A 21902-nucleotide genomic window follows, 5' to 3' on the forward strand; every position below is an offset into this window, starting at 1 on the left:
AAACCCTTTGGTGTGACCAAATTAAGTTTTTTACTTTTAGTAATTTTAAAATTGCAAAAAAGAAACAATGACTATATAACATTTTACATTTTCATGTTGAGAGTAATGTAAAATATACATACTAGTAAATTCATTTAAAAATTATATTAAAAGAATTTGATTATAGATTAGATGCAAAGCTCAACTTTTGGCCTATGGTTCTTTTAGGTTTGTTTTCAATTTTGAATGATTTTTTATAATTATTATAGTATTAATCATCTTCGTTAATTAATGATCATTCTAGTATATTAATAAAAAGTTGGGCTATTGATTGTTAAGAGATAAAAATGATATAGAAAAAAAAAGGTAAACTTATTCGGTGGACGATGAAGCGGCCAATTGTGAATGCTAATTTATTTAAGTAAGCACTGTATATAAAAATGGAGGTCCTCATTAAAAAAAATAAAACCAAGTTCTCTTATACAAATTTGACTAGAAATAGTCATTTTATGATTGTAAACATGGTCATATATGTCAGGAAAAAAGAAATACATTACATTTAATATTACAAACTTCAATGATTTTGTAAACTTATAATTATTTCATCACGTAAATGTGTCATGTCTGGAGATGCATACGAATCTGAAGCACCCATCCCTTCATTTGTATCATCATGGTCAACTGAATATTCATAATTGTGATCCAATTCTGCTTGTTCAAAATCCATATCAGTCATGTTATTTCTCCGTATATAATTGTGTAAAGTCATTGCCGTTACCACAATTTGCACTTGCTTTTCATATGGATAACTTGGCATGGCATATGAGTTAAATCCTCCCACTTCTATTTTAATACACGCACAACACGAGTTCCAATATCATACCACTCAATCTAACGCATAGCTTCCCTAACAATATAATGCCATTGTGTTGTCTATAATGCCATTATATTTACCTCATTCCCAACAATGTCTTACTATTGGCTGCAAGGAGCAAAGGATCCTTCGGTTCACTAATTGGCCACTAGTACCTTATCACACCATTCCAAGCACTAATGCGCAGCCACGCAATGCTGAAGGCGAGCAAATAATGAGAGGGTACTCCCGAAGTAAATCCTCATTCTACTATCATACCAATCCAAACCATCAATCAATCAAGTCACGCATATAATACACTTCCTTTCGAGCTCAAAACAAATTGGTTCGTAGATGACATGCACATGTATAAACAATAAAAGAGGCATCATTTGCCTGAAGAAGAACCTACAAACACGCGAGACCCGAAGAGAGGCATCTCATTGCTCGCGCCCAGAGCAACATATTTGCTTAAAAGCAAAAGCATCCAGACCAGACCTTCCGATCAATGTCATACGGGGACCGTGGCATCTTTAAGGAGAGCTTGGGAGGCTTTGCTTCCCCGTTCAAAACAGCCATCGCCTCTGCAATCCGAGGCCGGGGAGCTAGCAATGGGATGAGCACGCCACAGCCCCACAATCATCAAGGCTTTCACCTGTTTCTCGTCGAACATTCCGCAGAGCCTCGAGTCCACAGCATCGAGCAACTGCCCGTGCCCATATTGCTTCCAAACCTACTCTATAAGGTCTTTTGGGTCTCGTTCTGGGTCTAAGGCTCTTCTGCCAGAACCTATCTCTAAAAGGACGACTCATCTTCAAATACTGAATCAAACACCCTTAAATTTTTCTTAAAAAAAAAAGCCCAAGAATCAGACGGGCTTGCATGGACTTACCTTCCACAGCACCCCCATTTTATGTCGGGTAACGGGCGCGAAGATTCGAACCTCTCCCGGATGAGGGTTGAATCTATCAAATTTTAAGACACCAAAAGCAGAAGGCAAGCGAAATCAATCAAAATTCCGTTGGTTGACCCGACTGCGACGACCATTCACCCGCAGCTTGTTCGTTGGAGCTCCGAAGAAAACCTCATCAATCGCCACCTCCCCCGATCGCCGCGACCGGTGAGTTCACCTCGAACCGCAATTTTTCCGTTCGAGTAAGGCTTCGAGCCGCTTCGTCATCGTCGCTCGATGCGCTGTGCGAAGGCGACGCCAACGATGCCGTTTCGTCGCGGCGTCGGCAGTTGCGATGGTAACGAAAGAAGGGAGGAGAATCGGTCGCACGACTGTCGCCCGAGGCGATTCTCGTCGTCAGAATTGCGTGCGAATCTGGTGACGCGGGGTCTGGACTTCGGCGTCTATTGACTACTACATGCCGACTCGTTGAGGGGGTCGAGATTTTTTTTTTTTTTTTTTCTGTTTTTACACTGTAATCCTTTTACTAAGTGCATTGCTAACATTGTCTTCTGCTATGGCCCGAAAAATCGGACGGTTGGTTAGTGTTAATTAAATTCGAGAGATATTGATTGAAGGTCCTTTTATGAGGTTTTCCTATACGATGGGTAGTTTAATGATTTCTCCTTTTAAGAAAGTCAAATGCTGTGTTGGAGTTTTCATCTGTTGAGGAGATTATATATGCACTGGCTTTTCGCTAGTAAGATTATTTAGAAAATTAGTTGCTTTTCACTAGTAAGATTACTTGCTTCTCATAAATGTCTGTATTCACGAAACAGATTCGGTTGCGTTGCTTACTTTGGGTTACAATGTGCCATCAAAGTTCTTGTGAACATTTTTCTGATGAAGATGCAACTGCAGCAGAAGAGAATCTCCTGGTGTATTGCAAGCCTGTTGAGCTATACAATATTCTACACCGCCGTGCCATACATAATGTAATTGTTTCATAATGCTCTCTTTTGCAAACTCTATGTTTTGGCTTTTCCTTAATATATATACTTCCCTGGAAACACCAATTGGGATGATCAGCTTTGACTGTAGATGGGCATATCGAGGGAGGGAATACCTGTGATATAGTCCCTTGTTGTAGTTATTTATGTAGTGTAAATCATTTTATAACATATCTTAAACTCTACTCTTGGGTGGTACTCTCAAAAGGGAAAAAAAAAACAATTAACATCTGGTCTCTTCAAAAATTGGGCTAGCCAAAAGATAACTTTTAGGTGTTGGTAACTCCTTACCTTATCCTGATCCTGTTGAACAGATGATATCTGAATGCTATTGTCATAGGGCTAAGATATAAAGTCCCTCGGGTTTTCATGGCTTTCATAATTCTAAGATACGTTCCTTGTTCTGATTTTTTGGATCCGTCCATTCTAACATGCTGATCAAGCATCTGTTTGTGCTCTAGCCTTCTTTCCTCTGGAGATGTTTGCGTTTCAAATACAAGCAAGGCATAAGCGTAATAAGAGGTGAGAATTTTCACCCAACTACAAACTAGGCTACTATCCCTCAATCATCGCTAAGGGATCTTTGTGTTGATTTTTATTTTATTTTCCAGTTATATTCTTTGAAATTACCGTACTTTAGTGCTTCTAGTGGCTATTCCCTCAGTGCTTCTGTCCAAGCTCATGCTCTTCTATGTAATTTTGATACCCTGAAGAGGAGTTTGTGTGTATTTACTATTCCGTAATTTATAGGAATATTTCATGGGCCTTTGGTTACATATAGGGAAATGTTATTGCTTATATGGGCTTTTGACACAAGAGAAACAAAATGTACAAAGTCCTTGTATTTGTGGCTATTTCTAAAAAAGAATGGTAAATCAAGCTCGTTTGTGATCGAATGGCTTCTAAAGACCTCTTAAGGTGGCGGTTTTTATGTTGTTGCGGTTGTTGGTTCCTTATTTTGATGCACAAGTAGCAGGGCATGCAACATTTTTGTTCTCATTTTTCTCATTTAGTTGACTAAACTGCTAGAGAACAGCAGCTGTTTCCCCTTTTCTTTTTTTGGGGCCAAGATGACACATGTCTAGCCATGTTCTCTCTTTTCTTATCCTAATAAGTTTATTTTCTCATTCTAGCCATCCTCTCTCTTTTCTTTATCGAAAATGTCTGTCCACTTTATTATTGTCCTTCGTGTGATTCTTCTTCTATTTTGGGGTTCCTGTAACATTTACCATTTTTGTGCTAATTGTCTAGGTTGAGGGCAGGAATAGTCATTTTCAACTATAGGGACCGCAACAACGTGCATCAAAAGATTGAAGGTACATGGATTCATTAATAATTTTTGCATCTTCTCCGTCTCAACATTTTGTTGTGATTAATTTTCTATGATGCAACATAAAGCGACTACACCACATATGCTAGGGCTAGATATCGGTTTACTCTTCTTATAAGAAGAATACATGCAATGCGAACATAGTTAGTGTGGAAATGCAGAAGTAGAAATAGACCTTGGAACTTTTGCTCTCTCTCTCTCTCTCTCTCCCCTCATTATCTTACTAACTTTGGTAGTTGATCGTATCTCTCTGACTATAAGATACTACAAGTTAATGACAAACTCGCTGAGTTGCTGTGTTGCAGCACTGCTACTTTTGTCTCAAAATAACCTTTCTATCCTTGCAGCCTGCTTCTAAAGTATCAATATTTTTAAGAGGAAAGGATTTGGAGTGGGTGTAGAATGAGCAAATTTACATGACATGTCTTGAAAAATATTCTTTGCTAAATTTGTCCCCAGTTTTTTGTGTCTAAAATAAAATTCTTAAAAATTTTCACTCTAATCCTAAATTTGCACATGCGTCCAGCACTCTAGTCCCAAATTTGCACTTGTTCAAAAAATATCTCTGATTTCTTCTTGATAATCAACATCAAGGTTTCTAATTGGTGATCTTGTTTATCCAGATTGGTTCGCTTTATCTCGCTTGCTCTATAAATAGATACTGTCGACTCTCTCTGCCACTCCCATTCAGCATCCACCCTCTCTCTGCTCAATCTGCCCCAAGCTCCTTCGGAAATTAAGATGGCCTCGAAAACCTTGCAATCGCCGAAGGTCGCGGTGCCGAGTTCGAATCAAGCACGCGGCAAACAGAACTATATAGGAGTCCAGAAGAAGCCTTGGGGGAAGTTCGGAGCACGGATCCGAGTCCCGAGCCAGAACAGCAAGCAAATCTGGCTCGGAAGTTATGAAACCGATATCGATGCTGCGAGGGCCTACAACGAAGCCGCCTTGGAGCACCACACAAAGCCGACCCTCAACGTCCTTCCCGATGGCAAGAAGGAGGAGGTGGAAGGGGACAACGGGGTCATCGTGAAGAAGGAGGAGCTGGAAGGGGACAACAAGGTCATCGTGAAGGAGGAGGAGCTGGAAGGGGACTACAAGGTCATCGTGAAGGAGGAGGAGCTGGAAGGGGACAACGAGGTCATCGTGAAGAAGGAGGAGCTGGAAGGGGACTACAAGGTCATCGTGAAGAAGGAGGAGCTGGAAGGGGACTGGCCCGAGGAGTAGGAGGAGGAGACAACGAGTTCCGTGATTTCTTCAGAGAATTCCCTTCAACTAGCATCGTGAAGAAGGAGGACCTCGTGAGGAAGTAGGGTTTTACAATCTACGCACAGCACATAACATACATAATTACTTGTAAAATTAATATTGGATAGGACTGGACAAAAAACATGATTCCTTCTTCTATTGAAAATTTCTTGTCAAGAAAAAGGTATGTTTGTTTGAAACTTAGGCATATAATGAGATGAAATCCATGAAAAAGAGCAAAGACTTTTCAAGGTAGTGACTCGGTATAATCTCGTGAAGGCAGAACTCCATTGTTCTGTACCAAACGATATGATTTTTTTTCCATGCTACTAAATTTCTATAAATTATTATAAGTGTAGAAAAAACCGTTGATAAAAAAAATGGCAAGTGATTATTTTCTAGTAACTTGTTGGTAATTTACTAACACTATATTGAAATTGCCAACTATTTTTTATAGTTTGCAAAAAACTGGCAATTTATTAACACTATATGCATGGTCCACGAAGAGGTCTATCCCTAAAATGTAAGGCACATCTCAAGATATTTGACTTAGGTAGACTCAGGAAATTACTGTTCAATTTCTTTGTTTCTCATAACGAACTTTTTACTTATTAAAAAAAAAGAGAGAATTTTTTGCACTCTTTTTTTTTCTTTTTTTTTAATCACAGTAATGCCTGCTAACAAACATTGAGGGTCACAATGCTTGATGTGAACTTGACTAGTTTCGGGACCATGTAGGGTTATAAATAAATTGCTAAGCAAATGATTAAATGGCATTGCTATTTTACCAATGAGAAGTATTGAGATGGTTGTAGAAAATTTCACAAAAATATTGTGAAATATGACTCTATCGAAACCAAATGGTAAAAAAAATAAAATACGTTCAAAATGCTTTATGTACTTTTCTTTGCAACATAAGGATGAACCTAATTATTTAATTACTATGCTTTAGCATAGGAACTCACTTTCCATGGGCGGGAAGTTTCGAACCTCTTCCCCCCTGGATGAGGTTGAGAACGCGAACCAACACGTCAATAAAGCCGCGGCAGCTCATGCCCCTGTCAATCTAATAATTTAAAACCAACGGCAGAAGGCAAGCGGAAATCAATCAAAATTCCGTTGGTTGACCTGACGGCGACGACTGTTCACTCGCAGCTCGTTCGCCGGAGCTCCGAAGAAAACCTCATCGATCGCCGCCTCCCCCGATCGCCGCGACCGGTGAGTTCACCTCGAATCTCCTCTCCTCCTCGAACCGCAATTTTCCATTCGAGTAAGGCTTCGAGTCGCTTCGTCATCGTCGCTCGATGCGCTGCGCGAAGGCGACGAAAACGATGCCGTTTCGTCGCGGCGTCGGCGGTCGCGACGGGAACGAAAGAAGGGAGGAGAACCGGTCGCACGATTGTCGCTCGAGGCGCTTCTCGTCATCAGAATTGCGTGCAAATCTGGTGACGCGGGGCCCGAATTTCGGTATCTGTTGGCTGTTGCTGCTACAATGTCGATTCGTTGAGGGGGACGAGATTTTTTTTTTTTTCCTGTTTTTACACTGCAATCCTTTTACTAAATGCATTGCTAACATTGTCGATTAGTTGCTTTTCACTAGTAAGATTACCTGCTTCTCACAAATGTCTATATTCACGAAACAGATTCGGTTGCCGTTGCTTACTTTGGGTTACAATGTGCCATCAAAGTTCTTGTGAACATTTTTCTGATGAAGATGCAACTGCAGCAGAAGAGAATCTCCTGGTGTATTGCAAGCCTGTTGAGCTATACAACATTCTACACCGCCGTGCCATACATAATGTAATTGTTTCATAATGCTCTCTTTTGCATACTCTATGTTTTGGCTTTTCCTTAATATATATACTTCCCTGGAAACACCAATTGGGATGATCAGCTTTGACTGTAGATGGGTATATCGAGGGAGGGAATACCTGTGATATAGTCCCTTGTTGTAGATATTTATGTAGTGTAAATCATTTTATAACATATCTTAAACTCTACTCTTGGGTGGTACTATCAAAAGGGAAAAAAAAAAAAAAATTAACATCTGGTCTCTTCAAAAGTTGGGCTAGCCAAAAGATAATTTTTAGGTGTTGGTAACTCCTTACCTTATCCTGATCCTGTTGAACAGATGATATCTGTATGCTATCATCATAGGGGTAAGATATAAAGTCCCTCGGGTTTTCATGGCTTTCACAATTCTAAGATATGTTCCTTGTTCTGATTTTTTGGATCCATCCATCCTAACATGCTGATCAAGCATCTGTTTGTGCTCTAGCCTTCTTTCCTCCGGAGATGTTTGCGTTTCAAAATACAAGCAAGGCGTAAGCGTAATAAGAGGTGAGAATTTTCATCCAACTACATACTAGGCTACTATTCCTCAATCATCGCTAAGGGATCTTATTTTCCAGTTATATTCTTTGAAATTACAGTACTTTAGTGCTTCTAGTGGCTATTCCCTCAGTGCTTCTGTCCAAGCTCATGCTCTTCTATGTAACTTTGATACCCTGAAAAGGAGTTTGTGTGTATTTACTATTCCGTAATTTATAGGAATATTTCACGGGCCTTTGGTTTCATATAGGGAAATGTTATTGCATATATGGGCTTTTGACACAAGAGAAACAAAATGTACAAAGTCCTTGTATTTGTGGCTATTTCTAAAAAAGAATGGTAAATCAAGCTCGTTTGTGATCGAATGGCTTCTAAAGACCTCTTAAGGTGGCGGTTTTTATGTTGTTGCGGTTGTTGGTTCCTTATTTTGATGCACAAGTAGCAGGGCATGCAACAATTTTGTTCTCATTTTCTCATTTAGTTGACTAAACTGCTAGAGAACAGCAGCCGTTTCCCCTTTTCTTTTTTTGGGGCCAAGATGACACATGTCTAGCCATGTTCTCTCTTTTCTTATCCTAATAAGTTTATTTTCTCATTCTAGCCATCCTCTCTCTTTTCTTTTCTTTTCTTTATCGAAAATGTCTGTCCACTTTATTATTGTCCTTCGTGTGATTCTTCTTCTATTCTGGGGTTCCTGTAACGTTTACCATTTTTGTGCTAATTGTCTAGGTTGAGGGCTGGAATAGTCATTTTCAACTATAGGGACCGCAACAACGTGCATCAAAAGATTGAAGGTACATGGATTCATTAATAGTTTGAATTTTGCATCTTCTCCGTCTCAACATTTTGTTGTGATTAATTTTCTATGATGCAACATAAAGCGACTACACCACATATGCTAGGGCTAGATATCGGTTTACTCTTCTTATGAGAAGAAGGTAGAATACATGCAATGCGAACATAGTTAGTGTGGAAATGCAGAAGTAGAAATAGACCTTGGAACTTTTGCTCTCTCTCTCTCTCTCTCTCTCTCTCTCTCTCTCTCGCCCCATTATCTTACTAACTTTGGTAGTTGATTGTATCTCTCTGACTATAAGATACTACAAGTTAATGACAAACTCGCTGAGTTGCTGTGTTGCAGCACTGCTACTTTTGTCTCAAAATAACCTTTCTATCCTTGCAGCCTGCTTCTAAAGCATCAATATTTTTAAGAGGAAAGGATTTTGAGTGGGTGTAGAATGAGAAAATTTACATGACATGTCTTGAAAAATATTCTTTGCTTCAGAGCTTTAGACTGAAGTTCACATGTGTCTGCCTCCCAAAGCACAGTAGGGACATTAATGAATGGCAGTGCCTCTTTGAAGCTACTGTTTTTATCTTCTTCCTGTCGAAATTTGCTCTATTTGTACAAGGATGGGCCAAGCTTTGGTAGTAAAAACTTTTAATTGGTGCCTTTGTTTTAAAAATGCAGTAACTGAAGATTTCTCTTGCCCATTTTGCTTAATGCAATGTGCAAGCTTTAAGGTAAGGTTTTACATCATTGGTTTCTCTAGTATCATGCTCTCACCTTTTTATCTCTCTTTTCAACTCATACATGTTTGCATAATTTTGATGAATAAACTTGAGCTTTTATTTGTTTGAATAAGAAAGAAATACTGCTCTTTTTTTAGGCATTTTGCATACTTTCCATCACTCCATGGAGTTTCTGAACAAACTAGAATTTGGCATCTTGGTGAAGTTTCATTTGATATGACGTACGTCTTATGCGTAGAGAACTTGGGTTTCACATGACAAGGGCTTCTTTGTACTTTAGGCTCTTAAATCCAGCTGGCATTTCAACTATCTAAATTGCCTCATTTTAGAGTTCGCTTTGCTTTCCAATTCTTTTGGAACTTCGGCCATATCTTGAGTTGTTCTGGGCACATACAAAATAAGGGTTCTCTCTATAATGCAACTGCACCCAGCTATTGATGCCAACTTATTGTGTACTTCTCAATTGAGCAACACCTAATGTACTCTTTTATTCACCCTTCAGAAAAATACTTCTCAACAGCACAATTCTTGAGAAATTTTCACCTGACAACTTTTTTGCATGATATATTAAGCAAGATAACCGTTCCTTGACATCTTTGTTTTCAGGGTCTAAGGTTGCATTTATGCTCATCGCATGACTTGTTCAACTTCGAGTTTTGGGTTGGTAACCAGTTGCCTGGTTGATAAATAAAATGCTACTTTTTCCTCCAGCACCTGCTGTTAAACTGAAAGTGGTTTTTTAGGTTTATGAAGAGTATCAGGCAGTGAACGTGTCTGTTAAAGTTGATATGCTGAGATCCGAGGTAATATATTTCCACTCAAAATAACTTTTTTACGGTCAATTGCTTTGATTATTGGATGTTTAATTCTTAGCTCATAACCTTTATGCATTGATTGGTTCCATTATAATGAATGGGATGTTATGTTTGTGGGCTTCACTTGGGTACCTTACTATTAAACTTTTGCCCCTCATTTTCCAAAATTTATCAGAACTGAGCAGAGATTATTTGAATTGTCTGTGACTATTTCAATACATTAAGATAGAATAAGTGCCAGATTGTAACTTGTTAGTGCTGTATTGTCGTAGATGAGGAGTAAATCAACTGAATCATTTTGCTGGTCCTTTTGCCTTATCTGAATGATGAAGAGGAGTGGCTGGGAAATGTGGCACTTCCTCATTGTGGTGATGGGTTTTGAGGAAATGCAATGTCTTATGGGATAAGCATGTATTTGACGAAAAGCAATGTCTCATCTTTTCTCTTCTTAAGTTATAGGTCTTTCAACCCCTCTGCAGGGCCCCTAGACCCCTGAAACCCAGCCACTTGTTCAATTCCCAACTATAGCTTTAAGTGAAAAGGTGTTTTTGGCTATCCTTTAATCGGAAGTTGACATGAAGGAAACTTGAACAAAAACTTGTTTGTATGACTTTAGAACATGATGCAGTCTTTACTAGTGTCTAACAGGAAATCATTTTTGTGAAGTATCTTACTTGAAAAGGACTCTTTGTTAGATAATTGAATGCCCATACAATTTGTTGCATTCAATGTTTGTGCAGGTTCGGACTGAAGAAACAGACCCTAAATTGTGGACATTCTTCTTCTGGTTAGTCTTTCATTCTTTCAATTCCACTCTTTTCACTATCCTTTGTATTCCTCATATTTGAATAATACCAGAATTAAAGGTTAATACAAACTATATCTTCAGCTCAAAACCACGAAGGCGTCAGCCAAAATATTCTGCTCAAAATAGGAAGCATGTCCAAGTTGAGTTCTTGGAATTTGATCCATCCCAATTGGCCAGTGAGGGGTTGCAGAAAGGACTTCAGGAAGTTGAAAATGGTGATAATTTCGCTATTAATTCTTAAAGCATAACAACTAGTAAACAGCCACCTGCATGATCATGTTTCATTTCAATAACACTTATATATGGTCGATATTTTAATTTCTCGTAGACTTGATGCATAATGAAATTTTCTTTGTTGTCTCAGTTTGTTAAAGAAATTTGGGGATCGGAAAAGAAGTGAGAAGTTTCCTGTTTAATTCTTCATATAAGGACATCAAAATTGAAATATGAAAATTTGAATTTATATACCTAGTGTCTTTAGAGTATTAGCATACTTTAGTAGTATCCTTTGAAGGATTGGTTGCTATTGCCACAAATCACTCTTGATGAAGAAACACAATTCTGCTAACATATTTTTGTTATCCTCATTTCCTTAGTTTGAAAGGTACCGGCTGATGTGTGAATAGTGATTTACAATGCCTCTCATGCTTGGTGTGCCGATGAGTTGTTGCTCATTTTTAGCTATTCGATGAAGATTATTTGTATCCTTTTACCCTGGTTTGAGGTTTGAGATTTTACTTTGCTAGCATGGTCAATTTCACGTACTCAGTGAAAAACATTTTTTTGCTCTTATCTTTTTAACTTAAAAGGATATGCATCCCTCATGTTGATCAAATTCTATGCCGATAGTTAAATTGCTATTTTGGTTGTTATCATTCTGACTAATTTCACATCATCATGAATTGCTCTTAGAAAAGTTGGTAAAGCGTACCGATGGGTATATGATAGTTGCTAATTCATGCAGCATTTATAGCGAAGTTTCTCCCATTAACTTTGTTTGAAAATGGAATGAACATATCGGAGAGTATGCATATCAAATTCACATAGCTAAGAAATGAACTTGTAAATCATCAAAAAGATATGGGAAAGGAGAAAGAGCCATTATTTTGATGGGGGCAATATGGCAGTGATTATTCGTTTAGCAATCACCAGTCATCAAATGTTACTGACAATATCTTGCCTGATCAAAGTCAAATTTTCATCATACAATTTCTTCCTGCATGCATGCAGCCTTGAAGGTTCAATGTATAATGTGATCAGGGTGACTTCTCTCGATGGTTGGAAAATCTACTGACCTATTTTATCTGTCACAGCTATGCAGAATGGAGTGCATGAAGCAGAAAATTCCTATCCTGACGATCCTAATACAGCTGAGTGTTTAGAGCATGTTGCATCCAGTTTCAATGTTTCAGGGACTCCAACTTCAATGGCTCAATCTTCTATAGACCATGAATGCATAAAATCATCAGCTGGAAGTGATCCGGCTATTCTTCAAATGTCAAAAACAAAAAAAATTGTTGTGGAACGTTCAGAATCTAGAAAGTACGTATGCCCAATTCTTTGACAAGTAATCCATTTGAAGCACGTTCAGTGGGCTGTTAACTTCTGCCTGAACAGATTAGTTGGAGTGCATATTATGTCTACTAATGGCTCACTGTTATTGTAACATATTTATTTCAGCCGTGGGCAATTGCTGAGACGCCAGTTCTATCACTCTCACAGAGTTCAGGTGATTGCTAAACTCAGATCCATCTTTGAATTAGATTATCTTTATCAGTTGGATCCCTCTATGGTTTGCCATTCCATATATTCACTTTTTGCTCTTCAACCTGTGGATCTTGCAAACAATTAATGCTGAGAAAAATCTGTCAGGCAGAAGCATTTCGTTATTTATTTTAGCAATTCTATGTAATGAAAGTTGTGACCTTTTTTGTAATGCCTAATGGAACTAACTCACCCAGCCGTTAGCCTTTCCATTTACAGTTTTGGCAATGCATAGTTTAGTTGTCTAGCAATTATGTCCACATGATCATGTTCTTATCTCTGTGAAAGTCTTCCTAGATTTCCGGATTGAAATTTGTTAATTTGAATACAAGTGAAAATCATGATCAAGTCTTTGAATCTATAGGATTAGGTGTGGCATAATGATTGGCAGGATATGTTGTTTATTTCCTTCCTTTTTTTGTTGTTTTTCACCAGGCGTGCTGTTTCTAGTTGAGATTGTTCCATGATAACCTGGATGTCATAAATTTGAAGTCATGGAAACAGCCTTCTTGCAACCACACTTATGAGTTCCATGCGAGTATAACCCTCCTTAAACCGTAATGATGTAGGAATATCCTCAGTTAGGATGTTGTTACTGTTGTTGTTCCCTTAAGGGTTGATAATTATCATGTTTGGCTCCTCTTTTCTCGGCCAAAAACATCTCCCTCCTTGAAGAGTATATTCTGCTTAATCAAAAATAATCTCTCTTCGAGGTCTGGAAATCTTTTCACTAAAATGTTCATGCCATCCTAATACATCACCAAAATAATGTGCCTGACATGATTTCAATGAACTTGCTTCTTTTCTTGAAGCCTATGGCAGTGGATCAAGTGTTATCAGAGCGGGACAGTGAGGATGAAGTAGATGATGACATTGCAGATTTTGAGGATCGAAGGGTATGTACTTTTTCGAATTAATGATATGAAAGAGTATTGACATACTCAGATCTGATTTAATTGAAAAACTGGAATTTTCTAAAGATTGGAAGTAGAATCTCTGTCTGATGTTAGATACAGAAGGTGACATATAGCTGGAAGCATTGCGATGATTTTTTGGGCTTATCAGTTTGACTTTGTATGTTCTAAAATAAATCAGTAGCAGCTTTGTAGCTTCTCTGTCTGCCTGGTGTTTTCTCCTTTTCAGAATTGGTTCTACAGCTAACAGTGGATGATCTTGTATTGTAGCCAACAGACCTTAAACATAAAAAGAGCTTTTAATTTGATTCTTCATCTTGGAGCAGAAATAGATTAACTGAAGCTGCTTTCTGGAAACAGCTTTCTCCTAGTTCATTCATGGCTCAAAAAAAATATATGATTCAGCAACAGGGTCTACTCACAGCACTTAAGATTTAATGGAGGGGATATCTGCTGCTTCCTTTCTAGTATCTGCTTCTGCAAATTAATGGGATGGGCCATACGTACATAGAAGAGCGAGAATTTGTGATTTTCCCTGTTCAAAAATTACTTTCAGGAATTCCAAACTGCCAAACCGGGTGATTTTAAGAATACTTTTGTTTTAGATACCCTTTAACTCAACAATTTAGGGATGTGTCACACGAGATATTTGGGTACTTTCATACATGAGTTGCTCAGTGGAGAAGCGAAAATTGATAAGTGTTTGCTCAAACTATCACCTGTCTATTAAGACCATCAAGAGTTCTTGGTAGCACCCAGTGGAACAATCTTTTCTCAACCTCTTAATTGGAAGTATCGATCACTAGTTAAATCTTTTGTTTGCAGATGCTGGATGATTTTGTGGATGTCACCAAGGATGAAAAAGATCTCATGCATCTCTGGAACTCGTTTGTCAGAAAACAGAGGTAATCATCAAGTCTCTCTCATGTTTTATCAGTCATATAGAGAAAAACGGAAATTATGTGAAATTTTCTTTTTCAGATTGTTCTCATCAGTAAATGCTGCTAATAGGCGCCTTTTTTTTTTTTTCCCAACTCGCTTTTATCAGTTAATATATCCCGTGTAAGTCATTCTTGATTGGCACAGGGTTCTGGCAGATGGTCATGTACCGTGGGCATGCGAAGCGTTCTCAAAACATAACAGCAAGAAGCTTGTCGAAACTCCACCTCTCTTTTGGTAGTGTCTCTTGTGCTTTGGCTCTAATGCTTGTTACACTGAATGAGAACCTGTTCGCCCCTTAATCCTCCAAATCAAATGTTATTCGAGCTTGGTCAAATTTTGCTGGTTCTTGCTTTTCAGGTGCTGGAGATTATTTATGATCAAACTGTGGAATCATGGCCTTCTTGACGCATCCACAATGAACAACTGTAATGTGATCCTCGAGCGCTATCGGAATGGAGGACCCGATGTAAAGCGAAAGACTGATCCTGCGAATTAACTTAGCATTCAACAGTTGACTAGAGGTAACCCAAATTCAATCATCTGATTTAGTTTCATTCTAATGATCCACCTAGGGAAGAATCAATGTTGTTCATATAGAACCGGAGTGGAAATTGTGGTAGTCTTCTTGGATCTGAGTGTTGTAGACCTCAGGAAACGATTCTAGATGGCTCTCTCAAGTAAGCCTCTTGCGCTTCCTCTGATTGCATCTTTCATGGATAACATCATGTTATGTACAGTCAATGTGGCGAGACTCGAGGGGGACCTGTTCATGCATGCTTTTACATTTTGACACCTTTATTAGCTTGACAGAAGATCAGTGTCCCCTTCGAGTTGATGGTAATTAAGTCGAATAAATCAAGACTAAGAACACTGTCCAATTCTATATTTAACCATAGTAGCATTTGTACTTTAAGGCTTTCGGTTAGTGTCATTGTGGAATTTAGGTTACGCTTGCCAAGATTAATCACCTTTTGGGGAATAACAATAGTCTATAATTATGGATTCGGCTATGAAAATCGATGGTCGTGGGTTCGGTTCCCAGAGAGAGGCGCTTAGATTTTGTCATTACAGTGGATTCTCATATTAGTTTCTCTTCAGGTATCCGACTAATTATAGTCGCATCATTAGGGTATGTAAAAGCTTTGCGAGGATGACTCGATTTTTTTCGACCAAACAAGCTTATTTGTATGAACAAGTATTACTCCCGAATAGGGATGAGTATGATTTCAGGATAAAATCAGGAGTCGGAAAATCAGATCGGTGTAAACTGGCTTGGTTCCAGGTTCTAGGGAGAGATGGTCCGGGGAATTGGACTGGGATAATTGAAACCCTAATTTTTCTTCTCCAGGGTCCAGACCAGCGACTTCATTCTTATCCTTCTATTCTTGTCTCGTCGACTTTGGCTCTCTCTTTCTTGAGCGATTTCATTTGTTTCTTTGGCTTTCTTCCTCCTCGGAAAGAATCACGAGTCGATGCTCCTCTTGTTTTGTCGCTGTCACACTGCGGCTGGCCATGGGAAGCACAAGCGACGGGGCTCCATTGGCGATGATTTTGCTGCTCTTTGTCGCTGCACAGGTGACGTTGCTGCTCTGTTGCTTGTTGTTTCCTATGTCGCTTACCGTAGTTCCCCACGACCCGCTGCCACCTAATGATTTTACCCTGTTTCTAGCCGAGAGGGTCCGAAGATTTCAAGATCTCGGAAGCACGTAAATCATATTTGAATTCGAGTAGCTTCTTGATCATATTTGATGATGTTTCTGCCTCATTGCTGATTTTAGACTGAACCATTGAGATTGCATAGACTAGATTGCAGTGCACGCGCATTGTTTGATTTTCAAGCCGCCATTTTTCATGACAATGCGTGATGATGGACGAATCCAATTTGTTGACAACAAAGAGGTGATGATGGGTATGTTTCTTAAGCGGTTGGGTGGTGTCTAGGTCGGCTTTCTTGGGCCTCGACTGATCCTACTCCTTGGGCGATCTTAGAAACTTTAATTCTCCACATTGGCCTAGTGAATTCAGATGATGATGAATCTATACGAGAAATTATCCTTTTCAAGAACATGTTAAAGTACTTTTTATCTAAATGCCTCCTTGAAATGGTGTCGCTCAATATACGAAGTTCATAATTCACTCTCAGTATATCTAATATGATCAAGCAACCACGAAGCAATTAATTATGAATCCGCTTTATCTCAAGCTCGATTCGTCACACTCATGCTTTGTTTGTTTAATAAAAAATGAATGATTGAGAATTTGTTTTTCAAAAACTAATTATTTATGTCGCTTATAAAATTGAACAAGATAAATACAAATTATTGCCAATAATGAAAGTATTTTCATCGGCTAATTAATTTAAAAATAAGAGCGACTATTTTTAGAAAAAATACTTTTCAAGTCATTTATTTTTCCAACATTTAAATACCTCCTTGAAGTGATGTCTTTCAAAATAGATGAAGTTCATAGGTCACTCTCAATATACTTAATATGAATTTTATTCGATGTTAGTCACGCAACCATGAAGCAATTGATTACGAATCCGCTTAATCTCGAGCTCGATTTTGTCACATTGATGATTCGTTTGTTTTGTATAGAATGAATTATTGAAAAAAATATTTTTCTAAAAAAAATTATATATATTGTATATTAGTACGAAAAATATTTTTATTATCCGCAAATATAGTTAGATATTAATCATTGTAGATGATGAAAACGCTTTCATGGCCCATTATTTTAAAAATAATAAGAGCGATCACTTTTGAAAAAATATTTCTCAAATCATTTTATTTTTCGCGAAGCAAAGGGGTTTAATTAAAGTTGGAAAGAAATGAATTAGATTTAATTAATTAATCCATCTTCATTTCGATAGAGGAGCCTCGAGCGAGTCGGGACTCGGGGACGTGTCAACTCGAACCGAAACATATTTATAAAAGAAAGCCCGTCGCGTCACTTGGCATTTGCCATCGCAATAGAAATCGAAACCGAAATCGAAAACCCCCTGCGCTGCGCACTTCCTTTCTCCATCGGGAGATTCTCACACCTCCTTTTCGCATTCTCTGTTGCCGAAGCTCGAAGCAGGTGGTCACTTTCGATGGCGACGGCGGACGAGAGCCCATCCGGCGGCAAGCGGTGGCTTCCTCTCGAAGCCAACCCCGATGTCATGAACCAGGTAAGTTGCGTCTGCTGCTGCTCCTCCTCTTTTGTTCTTCTTTTTTTTTTTTTTTTTTTTTTTTTTGTGCCTTTTTCGGTGCCGGCGCGAGTTCGGATCGACGGGAACGGGAATCGGCGACGCCCGAGCGGCGCTTCGATTTCGACCTCGGTGGAAGGAAGGTGTGGATTCGCGATCGGGCGTTCGATGGCGGATGAATCGCGCGAAACGAACGGGGCGACGGTCGTTAGTTGGGGATTGTGTCGACTGGGCGAAGCGAATGATCGTTTCTTCGTGGAGATGAGTGTGGATTTGATCTGGGCGACTGGCTAGTTTTTGTTGTTGCTGAAGTGACTGGGGGCAGTCCTGATCCTAATTGCTTAGGTGAATGTTTAAGGTGATTGCGCTTAATAGTGAAGTTGGTTCCGATTATTGGGTCCATAAATAAACTGGTTGATGATTTTGCGTGTAATACAAGAATGACACCATTCTAGAAGCGGGTTCTGTCCAGATTGTTCGATTTTGGCTATGTTGCTCTGGTCCCTGTGTGAAACTAGTGAAGTGTGGAAAATCTGTAGTTTTTTTATGGTTACCTCTAGCCAATTGGCTGGAAAAAAAAAAAATAGACTTTTAGTCAGTCTTCTGCTTCACCCACTGTGCATATGTAGAATGAAATACATGGATGTCTTTGGGTTGGTTGGTATTGCGGGCAGATTAATTTATTTAGAAAATTTTCTTATGCGGATGGCTATCTGGGTTGTTTTGCTTTTCAGTTCTTGTGGGGCCTTGGTCTTCGGGAGGACGAGGTCGAGTGCGTCGACGTCTTTGGGTTAGATGACGAACTCTTGGAGATGGTCCCAAAGCCTGTACTCGCTGTTTTGTTCCTCTATCCCATCACGGCGCAGGTGCCTAGATTTCGTTGTGCTTCCATCCTTCTTAGTATGTCTGTCAATTTCTTGTGGATAAAGGGAGACAAGATACTTAATGCTGACTCACATGATGCTTTCTCTGTTTTAGTCGGAAGAAGAGAGAAAACAGCAAGAAAGTTTGAAGAAGGTAGGGTTTCTTCATCCTTTTATGTATATGTCATAAATGTATTGATAGGTGAAGAGTGAAGAATGTTTATTTCGGACATACTTTCAATGATGCCTTTCAAATTAATAATGGATGAAACCCACTGTGTTTTACTTCTATTTATTCTGTTGCCAATTACTAATCTATGATGGCGTGCAATAATGCTTCGAGTACCCATGGCTTTCAGTAGCTATTTTACAATATTTATTCAGCTCTCTTTCTAAAAATTTTGGTAAACTTTGGTCATGACTTCTGCTTATCATCCTGATGTTAGGAGTGTAGCAGTAAAGTTTATTTCATGAAACAAACTGTGGGCAATGCTTGTGGAACAGTTGGACTTCTGCATGCTGTTGGGAACATCACTTCAGAGATCAAGCTTGGTAAGTTTCCACTAGTTTCCTTTATTTGGACTGTCTCTGCTCTTTGTAAGTGCATGATAAGCTTGTGAAGAAGCATACATCCTCCAAAACCTCAGAAGTTCTTGTTAAAAGAGCTGTAGAAGGTAAACATAGGAATCATGAGTCCTTTCTGTAGGACGATTGACTGGTGTTACATTTTCACTTCACACCCCAATCACACTGACCTAGGGAAGAATTATTAAGAATTTGGAGGAATGATGATACTATTAGGACCCTTAAGTGTTGGAATCATCCAGTCTAAGATACATTTAAACCTTAGGAGATGGCCTTAGCGATGTTAAAAGAACAAAACAGGTACAAACGATAAAAGAAGGGAAAAGAAAAGAAAGTAAAACTGCTACTGTCATCCAGAGCTCTTTGAAGAAAAGGACAGGACTTGAACATCTTCTTTACATGGATTAGAGCTATCATATTTACGAACTCATACTAACTTTTTCATGACTAGGAGGCAAAATTTTGAATTATGTTGTGGATTATACAATCTCATATCTGCAATGATGGCTATGCTCGTAGAGGATAAATATTCATTTTAATTAGACATTTCTAAATTAGATGACTGCCTCCATCTAAACTCCCTTTGACATATATTTTTCCTTTTCTTCTCCTTCAGTGGAGGGATCCTATTTTGATAAGTATTTCAAGTCCACTGCAAATATGGATCCTCATCAGGTAATATCTCTCTCTCTGCGCCCGCGCCCCCACCCCCTCTCTCTCTCTCTCTCTCTCTCATGTGCGCACAAATGAATAAGCACAAAGTGCTCACTGAGTTTCATCAATTTGTTTAGCAATGGTTTCCTCTGGTTAACTCATAGTCTTTGCATCCTTCTCCGTCTACGTCCTTAGCGTGCTGTATTTCTGGAGAATGATAGAGACATGGAAGTCGCCCACTCAGTAGCTGCTACATCGGGTGAAACAGAGGTAAGGTTTTATTATCCTCATGAAGTTTAGATATAGATTGTCACGGATCACTTTTACACTAATCCATGGTAATAGGATTGTTCTGGAGCTATGAGCTAAATTCTCCTTGTTAACTTTCAATTTGAGCACTGACTGTTCATCCTGTCCCACTAATTATTCTTGACAGGCATCAGAGATTGTTGATACACATTTTATCTGCTTTGCTTGTGTAGATGGTAAGCAGTCCTCCCCCTTCCTCTTTTCTCTTCCTGTGCTCTCTCTCTCTCTCTCTCTCTCTCTCTCTCTCTCTCTCTCTCTCTCTCTCTCTCTCTGCGCCCTTTTTTATTCTGCAAGAAAAAACTTTTTTTTCTGACCGGCCACTTGACTAAAGTCTGATGATCTAATGGGATCAGTTGCCTCCACAAATATGTAGGTGAACTGTTTGAGCTGGATGGAAGAAAGTCCAGTCCTATATCACATGGTCCATCCTCACCAAGCAGCTTATTGCAGGTCATTATTGCTGTCATTTTTTCTGGACTCTGTCTTCTAATTTGCTTCCTTAGCTGTTAACTCGGATTTGTTTGGTTCTTTAGAAACTATACTGACGTAATTGTGGTGCTGGGGGAGGAAGGGCAGGGGTTTTGGGAAAGGAATGGGTTTTATGGTGTGAGAAACTTGCTTCATAGGGATGTTTCATGTTCTTTAACTCATATGAACTAGCAATTTGGTCAACGTCTATTATTGCTCCTTTTTTGGGTTGGTACCGGTTATCTACCATCATCACCCATGCTACTGGAGTTTTATCTAACCAATTTTTTGCATGACAGGATGCAGCTAAAGTCATCCAAGAAATGATCCAGAAAAATCCAGATTCACTCAATTTCAACGTCATAGCCCTTTATAAGAAGGTTTCAGGCATATAATGTCTATAATGGAGCTCGTCAAGTTACCCCTGCTGTGGACGTACTGATTGTTGCTTTCCCAGAAGGATGTCAGTTCTTTCATAGTATCATGTTAAGCATCTTTAAGAATAACTTGCTACTCACCAGAGGGCCTGTAATCCGTCACTTGTGGATCGTTCGCTTTTAGGCCTATGAACGAATCTTTGGGTTTAGATGGTCCTGCTGTGTCCAAAAGTGGTGAAATGGATGTTATGCAGCTGAAACTTTTAAGTTTATTGCTTTGCGTAGGAGACAGCCTCCTTTTGATGCTTCGTCATGGCCATGAATTTCTCCATTTTGAATGACATCGTTACTTTACACAGCGCATAAAATGATTCGGCTATATGCTTTTGGTGTTTGTGTGACGTAACCGGTACTAGTTCATGAGATGATATGGAAAGGGAAGGGAGAAAAACGACGACATGCGTGATAGCGAGGAAGTTGAACGTCAAGGTTAAATTACATTTCTAGAGAGAATTTCTTTCCTTGGCTTCCCTGAGAACTTTGCAAAAGACATGCGAATGTGAGAGGAGGGTCGTCGCTTTTGAAATGAAGCTTGGGAAATGAAAATCACGCGTTGACATTACCAAAAGCCGGAAGAAAGTCGAGTCAAAACTTCCGGGGACAGAGAGGACAGAGGGAGTGGGTGGTGCAGAGTTTTACCTTAGACTTTTCTATGCGATTTGAGAGCAGTAAACACATATAATGGTTCGAAGAATTCGTATGGAGCCGCCAGGGGAACGATACAACGTGCTGTCTCGTCGGAGCTTTTGGCCATCGGCCATCGTGAACCTCATGGTCGGCTTGCATATGTAAATAATAGTTGTGGAGCGACTATGTAGCAGTCGCATCTGCTAGACGCATATAAGGAAGGAACTCGTTTATGAACGGACCGGTCTAACACTGTTGATGGGAAAAATTCGAAAAAATGTTCTAAATCAGTAAATTTTTTGTATGAATGTCAAATCGATTCTCAATTTTTTTTAATTTGATTGATTTAG

General features: G+C 39.1%; 3 protein-coding genes and 1 long non-coding RNA gene across 6 annotated transcripts; all 4 read left to right on the forward strand.

Moving 5' to 3' along the window:
• Positions 1–1898: 1898 nt before the first annotated feature.
• On the forward strand, positions 1899–4044 carry LOC104443641. Of its 2 annotated transcripts, XR_001987583.2 has the most exons (4): positions 1899–1952; positions 2564–2719; positions 3196–3256; positions 3986–4044. It is a non-coding gene; the product is annotated as an uncharacterized LOC104443641 (long non-coding RNA). The 2 variants fall into 2 exon arrangements; XR_005551113.1 differs by lacking the exon at positions 3986–4044 and having other exon boundaries at positions 3196–3721.
• Positions 4045–4805: 761 nt separating this feature from the next.
• On the forward strand, positions 4806–5291 carry LOC104430253 (ethylene-responsive transcription factor 5-like). The gene has a single exon (XM_010043005.2). It carries the CDS (start codon positions 4806–4808, stop codon positions 5289–5291), a length of 486 nt encoding a protein of 161 aa, XP_010041307.2.
• A 1074-nt stretch (positions 5292–6365) lies between these two features.
• On the forward strand, positions 6366–16271 carry LOC104443640 (polycomb group protein EMBRYONIC FLOWER 2). Its single transcript, XM_039313224.1, has 16 exons — positions 6366–6530; positions 6956–7112; positions 7591–7652; positions 8373–8437; positions 9115–9167; positions 9783–9836; positions 9920–9979; positions 10732–10778; positions 10881–11014; positions 12113–12341; positions 12480–12528; positions 13376–13459; positions 14303–14382; positions 14564–14653; positions 14777–14940; positions 15768–16271. Exons 2-15 carry the CDS (start codon positions 6987–6989, stop codon positions 14913–14915), a joined length of 1272 nt encoding a protein of 423 aa, XP_039169158.1. The 5' UTR covers positions 6366–6530; positions 6956–6986; the 3' UTR covers positions 14916–14940; positions 15768–16271.
• Positions 16272–17360: 1089 nt separating this feature from the next.
• LOC104443642 (ubiquitin carboxyl-terminal hydrolase 3) lies at positions 17361–21206 on the forward strand. Of its 2 annotated transcripts, none has more exons than XM_010057142.2 (9): positions 17361–17591; positions 18344–18475; positions 18588–18626; positions 18919–19024; positions 19674–19732; positions 19907–19981; positions 20148–20196; positions 20394–20470; positions 20788–21206. In XM_010057142.2, the coding sequence occupies exons 1-9, from the start codon at positions 17514–17516 to the stop codon at positions 20881–20883; spliced, it is 711 nt and encodes a 236-aa protein (XP_010055444.2). In that variant the 5' UTR covers positions 17361–17513; the 3' UTR covers positions 20884–21206. The 2 variants fall into 2 exon arrangements, with proteins under 2 accessions (XP_010055444.2, XP_010055445.2); XM_010057143.2 differs by lacking the exon at positions 17361–17591 and adding an exon at positions 17637–17967.
• Positions 21207–21902: the final 696 nt, after the last annotated feature.

This window comes from Eucalyptus grandis, chromosome 5, assembly GCF_016545825.1.
Source record: "Eucalyptus grandis isolate ANBG69807.140 chromosome 5, ASM1654582v1, whole genome shotgun sequence".
NCBI classification, from domain to species: Eukaryota; Viridiplantae; Streptophyta; class Magnoliopsida; order Myrtales; family Myrtaceae; genus Eucalyptus; species Eucalyptus grandis.